At 57.1% G+C, this 11,925-nt stretch overlaps 1 protein-coding gene across 1 annotated transcript; it reads left to right on the forward strand.

Annotated features, from left to right (window-relative positions):
- Nucleotides 1-1,677: 1,677 nt before the first annotated feature.
- THEMIS2 (thymocyte selection associated family member 2) lies at nucleotides 1,678-11,160 on the forward strand. The gene is given in 8 exon segments (XM_075173878.1): nucleotides 1,678-1,864; nucleotides 2,361-2,483; nucleotides 8,428-8,568; nucleotides 8,668-8,718; nucleotides 8,721-8,861; nucleotides 9,130-9,841; nucleotides 9,843-10,211; nucleotides 10,925-11,160. Coding segments are annotated over 7 exon segments (1,602 nt in total). The 5' UTR covers nucleotides 1,678-1,864; nucleotides 2,361-2,389; the 3' UTR covers nucleotides 11,019-11,160.
- The last annotated feature ends 765 nt before the right edge of the window (nucleotides 11,161-11,925 follow it).

An 11,925-nucleotide genomic window follows, 5' to 3' on the forward strand; every position in this document is an offset into this window, starting at 1 on the left:
TGCCAGGGATCAACCACAACCACAGTCACCTGTTCCCTGCCAGAGACCCTGGAGTCAGCCTTGCCACTGGGGTTTTAGACTGTCTGGGCACATGGCTGGTTCTTCAGGGCCTGTTTTGGAATGGAGGAATAGATACTTGGTGTGCAGAGACCTTTGCTGTTGGCTGTTCAACTAACCCTGTGATTTCCAGAGCAATACATCTGGTCAGCTCCTCCCTGGACTCTGCCTTAGAGCAGCAAAACACCCCCAGAGGGACAAGCTCTGCAGATTTGGGAGCTTTTCCCTACTCTATTGAGAGTTTCCTGACCTCCCATGGTCAGTCTGTTCCTGCCCTTCAGGAATTCTTGACATTGATACAATAAAATAGACTTTCTTCCCAGCTATTGGTACAAAGGATATTTCTTGCAGGCACTGTGTCCCATTCCCATTTCATGATGATAAAGCTGATGGCATCTAAACTTCTGCTGCTTGGGCTCTTCCACCAACTTCAGCTTCGTTCCTCTAGTTCCACGTGGGCTTGTGTGCCACTGCCCAGCTGTAAACCTTGCAATGTCCCATCAGCATGGGCTCAGCATCTCTACACCTTCTGCAGCGATGCTGAGCCTGCCTGGGACAGCCTGTCCGGCTGGGGAACAGAGGGGGCTGACACATGGCAGTTCCCATGCCTTTTCCCCTATATCCTCAGTCATGCTCTTTGCTCTTAAACGTGCTGCACCTGTGCTCTTGCTGTGAACAGGGCAAACCATGTGCTGGACCGAGACCAGATCATGGCTCATAGATCAAGAGAAGCTATCCCTGCTGCCGGCTTGCACTGGGAATAGCGGACCCAGTGTTGAACCCCGAGTTCAAGAAAAGGGATCACCAAAGGGTAACGAAGATGGTCTTGGGGCTGGGCACACAACCTACAAGGAGTGTTTATGGGAGCTGGGCTGGTTTTGTCTCATGAAGAGGAGGAGAAGGCCGATCTAATAGCAATTACTTGAACAGTTTTGCTGACAGTGGAGCCAAATTCTTCCCAGCAATGGCAGACAAGATAGTGAGAGCCAATGGCCGCATGTACAGCGTCAGAGGTACAGACTGGATATCAGGAAAACATCTTCTCTGGGACGGTGGTACAGCCCTTCAGCAGATCACCAGAGGGGTGGAAGGTCTCCATCCTTGTAGGTTGTCAAGTCCTTGACGCGTCTGACTTGCTCTGCTGCCAAGGATAGTCCAGCTCCAAGTGTCAGTTTGGCCTGAAGTCCTCTAGGCATCCCTGCTGCTGTGACACCCTGCGTGGGGTGCTGGAATTGCCTTGTGCAGGGGGAATCTCAATACTCCACACTCTGTCCCTCAGATTGCTTTGTCCTATGCTAATAACGGGAAACACAAATTCCCGTTAAGTGCAGCTGACTTGCACAGCTGGAGTCAAAGCAGAGAGACCTGTTTTTCTGCGTCATCTGCTTAAAAATACTCTTCTCCGAGTGCCATTTCTACATTAAGTCCCATCCTGTTCCTGTTCCTAGCCTGCAGCTTTGGTTTGATTCATAGGGCAAGTTGAGGAAAAATCCTTACAAAGATGAAGCTCATCAGGAGCAGCAGCTCTCAGAACCGCCGTTCCCACCTTGACAGCCTGTGGGGCTGGCAGCCACGGGGACCGTGCTCTGCTGCTTTGGTGAAGGACGGGGCCCATCTCCGCGGGAGAGTGAGTCGGGTGCTGCTGCCTGTCCTGGAGGCCTGGGAATTTTGCTCTGCCTTTCCCACGGCTGATGCTGCCGCAGTGACACGCAGTCCAGACACACTGACTCCCCTCTTCTCCGCAAGCTGAACACAGCCAAGGCACGGATGTTTGTGCCGGGAGCAAGTGGGATCTGAAAGCCCAGAGGTGAGCAGGATGGAGGTGCCTGTGTGTTTGTAAGGGGGGCTGTCTGGACACAGCCCTTTGCTTTCTCTGGCGTCCACCCAGACCTACCCTCTGCTCCGCGGCACTATCGCTGTGTCTGGCCCCAGCCACAGAGTGGCAGGGCAGGCTGGTACGCAGTAGATGTGCAATGGGGACAGCCTGGGTAGGACAGGCTGGAGCATTGGTCCAGCCAGGACAGCACCCTGGCAGAGCTGGGGGGTCCATGCCTTCACCCACCTTCAGCACCATCAGCACCACCAGGGCCAGGACTGGGGGACACCAAGCCGTGACATGTGATGGGGGCCAGGAAGAGGATTGTCCCAGCAGCACATCGGCCAGTCTGTGCAGGCTGGAGAGTTGCCAGCAGTATGGGTCTATGGCCAGAGAGGGAACTTAGCTGCTAGAAGCAGAAGTGAAAGGCAGGCAGAAGTGAAAGCAGAGACCAGAGCTGCTTCCCATGCGGTTCCCCTCTCTGCAGAGTGCTCTGGAGCACCCGGCAGCACGGCCATGGAGCCCCTCTCCTTCCAGGAATACATCTGCTCCCTGGACCCCACCACCCTGCCCCGTATCCTCAGGATTTGCTCCGGTGTCTACTTCCAAGGTGAGTGCTGGGTGCCCTCTGCCTCCAAAGAGTGCTCCAAGGCTGTGCCACCTCCCCCTGCCATGCCACTGCAGCCTGGGCTCCCCCCTCCCACCCTGAAGATGGCTGGTCCCCTGCCACCAGGGTGCCCGTGCCCGGGGAGAGGCACAGGTCCTCGTGCCACCACCAGACACTCGTGCCTAAGGCACAGCTTCTTGCAAAAAGCTTTCTCTTCTACACCCAATGCCGGCCCAGCTGAGTGCGCCAGTGCATTCAGTCATGCTGCTAGGAAGGCAGTGAGGCACCAAAAACCATCCAAGCTGGTCCTCTACTTCATGCCCAGCTCTCATCCCAGGCAGCGAACCACCTGCTGGCGGTGGATCTGGCAGGGATGGAGCCACATGTTCAGTGGCTGGAGGAAGGTGGGATGGCATTGCCCCAGCCCCGATGCGAGGAGTCCAGCAAGGGTGCAGAGAGCAGCCTGGTCTGAGCCCTCTGCTTCCTCCTGAGCCCTGTCCCTGGAGGCGTCTTAGGTCAAGGAGAAGCCTTGACCAACACGGTTTCCTCAGCTGGTGGCGATGTTGGTGGTGAAACAGAACCAGAAGTTAGTAAATGGTTTTGCTGGATTTCTGGGGCTCCCAAAAATGCTGGGAATGCACAGAAGGATCCTGGCAACACCAATGTGGGAATTACCATCAAGACTTGTAGGATTTGTAGCATTTGTTTAGGTTACACTGGCTTTTAAAGAGCAGGAGAAGTGGTTGGGGTGGTCTCACTCTGCTTCTCTGGTGCCCAGTTGGGGTGGATGTATAGCTTTCCCAAAGACTTCTGGTGGCCTTGAGAACATCTTAACATTGCTAAATGAGTAAAAATGCTACTGTTCCAAATTGAGCAGCACTCAATTTGTTTAGCAATTGCTGGTAGTCGTGGTGAGGTAGCTGGTGCTTTCTGCTTCGCATAGCAGGGGGTTTGTCATGAGTTCACCTCAGGGAGGGGAGAAGTTTGGGGCTGCACAGAAGGTTTGGTAGCAGTTCAGTGAATGCAGAGATTTAAGGGCAGAAGGGGGCAGTGCTTGTGTTGGAGGGTATCGTAGCCTGAGGAGCTTCTGCTCCAGGAAAGGCTCCGGCTCCAGGAAAGGCACTTCTACCCCATACCTTTGCAGCGTGATCAAGCACTGAATCTTTCCTGCTGCATTTCTCGTCTGAGTTACGTTGGTTCAGCCTCCAGCTATTCCCGTTGTACTCCTGCACTGCTTTTCTCCCCTGTTGTGACCCCTGCACAGTTACCAGCACTGAAAGCTTTCCGGGACATGGGCTGTACAAGCTTCCAGGTATTCCTGATCCCTTCAGATAAGCATCAGCCCACCCCTCAGCCAACCACCTGGCTGCGTGTTCCCTTGGCTGCTGATGAACTGTGCTGGACCTTGCAGACAGATCAGAGTGCACCGGGGATCAATCAGTGTTGCACCTTGCAGATGTGCTGGCCTGCACTGATGATATTTCTTGAACACTTCTGGATTTCTTGCCACTACTGAAGATCTTATTACGTCTGGCTTTTTGTTAGCAAAAATTTGTGTGGGTGCCCAAGATGTTAAACAAACTGCTGCTGGTCTCAGCTGCTTCTCGGGCTCCTCTCCCAGCCATGCACTCCTCGCCGCCTCTGCATTCTTGATCCTGCTTTATGTTGCAAAACTGCTCTGGCTTGGTGCTGCGGTGGAGCTGAAGAGCCCTTTGGGGTCCTGCACAGGGCATCCACAGCCACGTGTGTCCGTGTGTCTTGCTGCCAGCCAAGGGGGCCAGCCATGCTGCGTGTGTATGGAGTTAACCGGGTCTCTGTACCCAGCATGTGAGCCATCTCTGTGCTCTGGGCAGCGCGGCCTGGCTGTGGGTTTCCTCCCTTTTCAGACCATGCCCTTGATGCTGCCACAGTGTGACCGGGCACAGAAGGGCTGGAGAAGGGGGACTGGGGCTTACACAACATGCAATACTTTCTGAAACTTCCTAGCTTTCATCCACCTCTTCCTGTGGTTTGTTTTTTCACATTTATTTCCACTTCAGGGTTCCCCCGCTCCGGGGGGGCAGGCACTCTCCCGGCCAGTCCCACCCTGCTGCTCCCACCTGCGCTCCACAGGCACGAGGTGGTCAGTGGTGCGGCAGCGTCCATCCCCCTGCACTCAGGCACCGATACACAATGCGGGGACACCAGCCCATCCCTGGCGGCGTGTCCAGCCTTGGCTGTGTCTGTCCTGCCCAGACCCGCCGGGGTGGCTGCGTGTGCTGGGACCCTAAACCGACATGTTCCCACCATGGCCAAAGGCACCAGCTTGCCCCGCACACCTGGTGAATCTGTGCCAGCCCATCTCTGCCCACTGCTGAGCCCGCGGGCCAGCTCTGCCCTTCCCTGAAGAGCTGCCCTCCTTCCCCAGCACCCTCCACCCCCACACCATGGCCCCCTTCTGCAGTCCCAGGAGTCAGAGGTCCCCTTGGCCCCACCACAGCCACAAGCACTGGGGCTCCCTCAGGGACGTCCATGCACCCATGAGTGCCGGGATGTCTGGGCTTGGCTCACGTCCCAGGAAGGACAAAGCCTGCGGCCACGGCCAGGCCATGGGTCAGCCCCCTCCCTACTGCCCCGGGGACCTCATCACAGCTGGCCAAGCAGAGGGGTCCCCGCTATGTAACTGGTATTTGTTAATGGCACGTAGCATGACTACCTGTGATGGGAATCACTAAATCACCAAGGTTGTCAGGGACCTCTAGAGATCATCCAGGCCAACCCCTAGCTCAAGCAGGAGCTGGTTGCTCATGACTTTGTCCAGCTGGGTTTTGAATATCTCCAATGATGGAGACTCCATAACCTCTCTGGGCAACCTGTCCCAGTGCTTGACCACCATCAGTAAAAAAAAGTTTCCAGATGTTCAGAGGAAGTTTCCTGTGTTCCAGTTCGTGCCCATTGCCTCTGGTCCCATCACTGGGTGCCACTGAGAAGAGCCTGGCTTTGCATCCTCCCCTCAGGTATTAATATACATTGATGAGATCCCCCCTGAGCCTTGTCTTCTCCAGGCTGAACATTCCGAGCTCTCTCAGCCTTTCCTCACAGGAGAGATGCTCCAGTCCTTTAATCACCTTTGTGGTCCTTTGTTGGACTCTCTCCAGTATGTCCATGTCTCTCTTGTACTGGGGAGCCCAGCACTGCACAGAGCACTCCAGGTGTGGCCTCACCAGTGCCGAGCAGAAGGGAAGGATCACCTCCCTCGACCTGCTAGCCATACTTTGCCTAGTGCAGCCCAGGACACCATTTGCCTTCTTTGCAGCAAGGGCGTGTTGCTAGCTCATGTTCAACCTGGTGTCCACCAGGACCCCCAGGTTCTTTTCTACCAAGCTGCTTCCCAGCCGGGTGGCCCCCAGTATGTGCTGGTGCCGTGGGTTGTTCCTTCCCAGGGGCAGGACTTTGCCCTTCTCCTTGTTGAACCGCATGAGGCTCCTGTCAGCCCATTTCTCCAGCCTGCCAAGGTCCCTCTGGATGGCAGCACGACCCCCTGGCCTGTCAGCAACCCTTCCCAGTTTTGTGTCATCTGCAAACTTGCTGAGGTGCACTCTGCCCTATCATGCAGATCATTTACAAAGAAGTTAAAAACGATTGGACCCAGTATTGATCCCTGGGGCACACCGCTAGTGACTGGCCTCCAACTAGACTTGGTGCCACTGATCACCACCCTCTGGGCCCAGCCATTCAGTCAGGTTTCAGTCCACCTCAGTGTCTGCTCACCCAGCTCATTCTTCATCAGCTTCTCTATGAGGATGTGATGGGAGATAGTGCCAAAAGCCTCACTGAAGTCAAGGTAAACAATACCAACTGCTCTCTCCTTGTCCACCAAGCCAGTCACCTCATTGGAGAAGGTGATCAGGTTGGATAAGCATGATTTAAATGAGAGTTAAATCCAGTTGGCGGCCGGTCACAAGCGGTGTTCCCCAGGGCTCAGTTTGGGGCCAGTCTTGTTCAATATCTTTATCAATGATTTGGACAAGGGGATCAAGTTCTTCCTCAGTAAATTTGCAGATGACACCAAGCTGGGCGGGAGTGTTGATCTGCTCGAGGGTAGGAAGGCTCTGCAGAGGGACCTGGACAGGCTGGATCAATGGCCCAGGCCAATGTATGAGGTTCAACAAGGCCAAGTGCCGGGTCCTGCACTTGGGTCACAACAACCCCATGCAACGCCACAAGCTTGGGGAAGAGTGGCTGGAAAGCTGCCCAGAGGAAAAGGACCTGGGGGTGCTGGTTGACAGCCGGCTGAACATGAGCCGGCAGTGTGCCCAGGTGGCCAAGAAGGCCAACGGCATCCTGGCCTGTATCAGAAATGGTGTGGCCAGCAGGAGCAGGGAGGTGATCGTGCCCCTGTACTCGGCACTGGTGAGGCCGCACCTCGAATACTGTGTTCAGTTCTGGGCCCCTCACTACAAGAAGGACATGGAGGTGCTGGAGCGTGTCCAGAGGAGGGCAACGAAGCTGGTGAAGGGCCTGGAGCACAAGTCTGATGGGGAGCGGCTGAGGGAATGGGGATTGTTTAGCCTGGAGAAGAGGAGGCTGAGGGGAGACCTCATCGCGCTCTACAACTACCTGAAAGGAGGTTGTAGCGAGGTGGGTGTTGGTCTCTTCTGCCAAGTAACTAGCGATAGGACAAGAGGAAATGGCCTCAAGTTGCGCCAAGGGAGGTTTAGATTGGACATTAGGAACAATTTCTTTACTGAAAGAGTGGTCAGGCCTTGGAACAGGCTGCCCAGGGAAGTGGTGGAGTCCCCATCCCTGGAGGTATTTAAAAGACGTGTAGATGAGGCCCTTAGGGACATGGTGTAGTGGGCATGGTGTGTTGGGTTGATGGTTGGACTCGATGATCTTAGAGGTCTTTTCCAACCTTAATGATTCTATGATTCTATGATTTTATGATTCGCCCTTTGAAAATCCATACTGACTAATCCCAATCACCTTTTCGTCCTTCATGTGTCTGGTAATGGTTTACAGAATTATCTGCTCCATCACTTTCCCAGGGTTTGAGGGGAGTGGGACTGGCCTGTAGGTCCCTCTCTTGCCTGTCTTGAAGATAGGGGTGACATTTGCTTTTTTTCCCAGCCTTCAGGAACCTCTCTCGATTGCCCATGACCTCTCAAAGATAATAAGGGGGTGGCCTCACAAAGTCAGCACTCATGGGTGCATCCCAACAGGCCCCACGGACTTATGTATGTCTGTTTAGTGCTCCCTTACCTGCTCCTCCTCCACCAAGGGTAGGTCTTCCTTGCTCCAGACTTTCCCCCTGGTTTCAGGGGGATTCCTGAAGGCTGGTCATACCTGTAAAAACTGAGGTATTGAGCACATTGGCCTTTGCTGTGTCCTTTGTCACAACATTCCCTGCCCCATATAGCAGCAGACCCACATTTTCCCCAGTCTTCCTTTTGCTGCTGATATACTTGTAGAAGCCTTTCTTGTTACCCTTCACATCCCTTGACAGATTCAGTTCCAGGCAGGCTTTGGCTTTCCTAACCCCATCCCTGCATGCTGGGCCATGTCTCCGTGCTCCTTCTGGACCACCTGCCCCTGCTGCCACCTCTGGCGCACCTCCTTCGTATGTTGGAGTTCAGTCAGGAGCTCCCAAGTGTTGGACAGGAGCACCAACCACCTGCGGGTATTCTGAGGAAGCAGTAAAGGACAGCGTACAGAGGGTGGTGAGACGCTGCAACAGGTTGCCCAGAGCATTTGTGGATGCCCCGTCATTGGAAGTGTTAAAGGTCAGGTTGGTCGGGGCTTTGAGCAACCTGATCAAGTGAAAGATGTCCCTGCAGGAGACATGTCCATGGCAGGGGGTTTGGACCAGATGATCTGTAAAGGTCCTTTCCAATCCAAACCATTTTGTGATTCTATGAAATGCTGGTAGAGGCATTTTCTTTGAGGAAATTCCCTCCTCACCCTGCAGGGTCCCTGAACGAGATCTCAGGCAACGAATGCTGCTTGTCGACAGGCGACCTGCTGAAAGTCATCACTGTGGCACTGCAGAAGGTCATTTGTAAGGACACGGAGACGGGGCAGACAACAGAGCTGCCACCAACATTTAAGGGTGAGCAGGGCTGCCCTGTCCCAGCCCAAACCCGATGGGTGCCCTCCTCCTGGGGGAGACCTTTGCAGCCCCCGTAGGCTCAGCCTCATTGTCCCACAGGTCTTTTCCAGCCCGCCCCAGCCCCGCAACCGTACCCAACACTGCGGGGACCGTTCCCAGGCGGCCGCAGGGCCTGACGCTGCACCAGGCGCTGGGGTGGTGGGACGGGCGGCCACAGCCCCTGCTGTGCCGCACCATCAGCCCTCATGCCCTGCTCCTGCACCCCATCTTTGAGGTGCACGCCGCCATGCACCGTGAGTCCGGATGGGGCAGGCAGGGTGTTGGGGGTGCGGGGCGGGGGTGCTGCGGGATTCAGGGCAGGGATGCTGTGGTGTTGGGGCGCGAGGCTGCAGGGTCAGGGCAGGGGTGCTGCAGGGTCTGGGGCCTACACCACTTTGGTGATGGGACCCCGATGCACATGGTGTGGGTGGCTGCAGGGGGGGGGACGTGAGGTGGGGGTCCTCTCCCACGTGGGGCCAGGGAGAGGCTGAGCACGAGGTCAGGGCAGCTCTGCCCCTGCAGTGCGTCGGGATGTGGTGAAGGTCCCCTCCACGCTGGAGGTGGACGTGGAGGATGTCACGGAGGAGGCGCAGCACATCCACTTCGCCTGGCTGCTGCTGCTGAGCGAGGTGCTGGGGATGGAGGAGGCACTGCCGGCCCAGGCCGAGATCCTGGAGGGTCCGGCCAGCCCTGTCATCTTTGAGAGCGTCTGGGTGCCACGGCTGCAGCTGCATGGCCGCTCCCACGCCTGGCGGGTCCTGGCCTCGGCTCCTGGCAGCGGCCGCCATTTCCTCCTCTTCAGCGCCTACCAGGGCCGGTTCTGCCGGCGGCCCCGGCAGTTCGCAGGGGTGCAGGAGCTGGCGGCCGGCCTGCGGCCTGGGCAGTGGCTGCGCGTGATGGTGACGCAGGACTGCGAGGGCCAGGGGGACGACGTGCCCCCGCTCAGTGTGGGCGACCGGCTGGAGGCCCGGGGGCTACAGGGGAACGGCCCCAGCGCCCGGCTGTTCTGCCACCGCCACGGCGGGGAGGAGGCGGAGGAGGAAGGCGAGGAGCTGCTGCTGCCGCTGGAGCTGGGGGGCAGCTTTGTGGAGGAGGTGCGTGACAGCAAGAAGTATGGTCTGGCGGAGCTGCTGGAGCGGCAGCCGCTGCCTTGCGAGGTCCGGGTGGTGGCCCCCGACCCAGGGCTGGAGCCTGATGCGCTGGGTGCCCTGCCCACCCTGCGGCTGGAGGCCCGCTGGACCAGCCTTCCTGGTGGGCAGCTTCTGTGAGGAGCCGGAGGAGGGCTTTGAGATCCCGGCACGCTGGCTGGACGTCTCCCTCCTGCTGAGCGAGGGGCCCGTCGACCCCCCGGCCCCCTGCACCCGCCGCTCCCGGGTGGAGGAGCTGACTGAGGCCTTCTACTACCGGCTGCTGGCCCAGCTGCCCAGCGGCCCAGCTCCTCCACCCCCGCGGCCCCCCAAGCAGGCACAGGCAGGGACGGGCCCTTGGGGAAGGCACCCCTCGGCCCCCAGACCCCTGGTCCCTAGCTCCCCGCCGATGAGTGCCCGCCCGGCTCCTCCACTGCTGCCGCTGCCGGCCCTGCCCCAGCCGAGCACCCCCAGTCAGTATGGCCCACGGGGACCCCCCAGGGATGCAGGTGAGGCCCCTGGCACCTCCCGGGCCCTGGGTCCTCCGCAGGGCTCAGCCCGGAGACGCGCTGCCCTGGCGGGAGGACAGGGCCCCCCAGCAGTGTCATCAGGTCGTGCTTAACTGGGGAATGCTGCTGGCCACCACCTCCCCGGGACTGTCTTCATGGCGACCTGGGGCAGGGATGCTCAGCTGGAGACATCTGCACTGCAGCCATCTGGGCTGCGCCTCCCCGTCCCCTTGTCCCACATGTGGGGGGGATCCATGAGGAATTGCCCCATCCCCATGTCCTACATGTTGGGGAACCCACAAGGTCTGCCCCATCCCCTTGTCCCAGTGCAGGGGGGGATGCATGGGGGGGGCACTCCAATCCCTTGTCCCACACAGGGACCATGGCACAAGGGGAAGCACGGCTTGGCCTTAAGGGCGATGGCATGGTGAACACCACTGACAAGCCCTTGGCCTCCATCTGCCATCGAATGGGGCACCTTCCCACCCCCCCAGATCGCAGGGGACCCGTGGCCCCAGAGGCTGGTGTCTGTGGTGGCAGCTGCTCCCTTCTCCCCCTCACGCTCGGTCCCTGCCATGTCCAGGCTTAGCTCAGACCAGGGAGGTGGCGAGAGCAGGTCGGGGTTTCTGCCGCGGCATCAGGGTGCATGTCTGCAGGCTGTGCTCTCTCTTCCCTTCCAAGCACGGAGAGCAACAGCGCTGAACACGATTACGAAACTGTTGATGACAACATACAAAAGACAATTTGCAAAATGCAGGCAATTTTTCCTTTCTAGTCCTCTAGTTTCTGGAAGCCATCCAACCTCCAAATACTCTTAGCCCTTACATGGCATTGGTTACTTGCAGCCCTAGGGATTCACAGAGCAACCTCCAACTGCCTCGATCTTGCAGAAAGGTGCCCACTTTCCTTGAAGGCAAGCAGGGGGGGACAGCCCCAGGCACAGAATAAATCCCCCTGTTGTGCTGTGGGCTGTGTCCTCAGCCGTCACCCGTGGGACTCTCCGACAGCACCAGATCAGCATACAGCTGGGTGGCCACCAAGATGCCACTGAGATGCCCAGGCCCTGGGACCCGGATTTCACTCTGCTCCGCTGTATTGCCACAGTGTCTGGGCTGGGATTACAGATGCTTCCAGATGGAGATGCTTTGAGGCCAGCATGTCCGGATACTGTTTGGCACATGGAGTGGGATGGGGTTAGGAGGGCACACAGTGCAAGCTATGCCCCAGCTGGGGCTCAAACCACTGAGTGACACATTTGTACAATTGCATGCCAGAAACGCACTTTCATAAGGCAGAAGCTGCATTTTTCTCAAGTACAGCCAAACTCGCTTCTCACTCTGGCCTAATTTCTCACCAAGGTTGCAGAAAAATTGTAAAAACGTTGTGGCTTTAGGTTTTGCTGGCTTTCTCATGTGTTTTTAACTGCACTTGCAACTGGAAGCAACGTCTCTCCTAGACCTCCACGGTCCTCTCTCATTTGCAAGTGTGCTTGTCACACTGTTGCAGATTCTCGGCACCTACAAAGGCTCCTGCTGCACTCATGGCATTGGATGCAAAAAAAATTACCTGAAAACCAAATAAGGACCAAAGTTCAACTCTTCTTTTCCTGGAAGTTTGGCAAAGCCTCAGGAAAGTGGCAGAGACAAAGACCTCATAGTCCTGGTGTGCATTAAGGGAAAAGA

This window comes from Calonectris borealis, chromosome 25, assembly GCF_964195595.1.
Source record: "Calonectris borealis chromosome 25, bCalBor7.hap1.2, whole genome shotgun sequence".
NCBI classification, from domain to species: domain Eukaryota; kingdom Metazoa; phylum Chordata; class Aves; order Procellariiformes; family Procellariidae; genus Calonectris; species Calonectris borealis.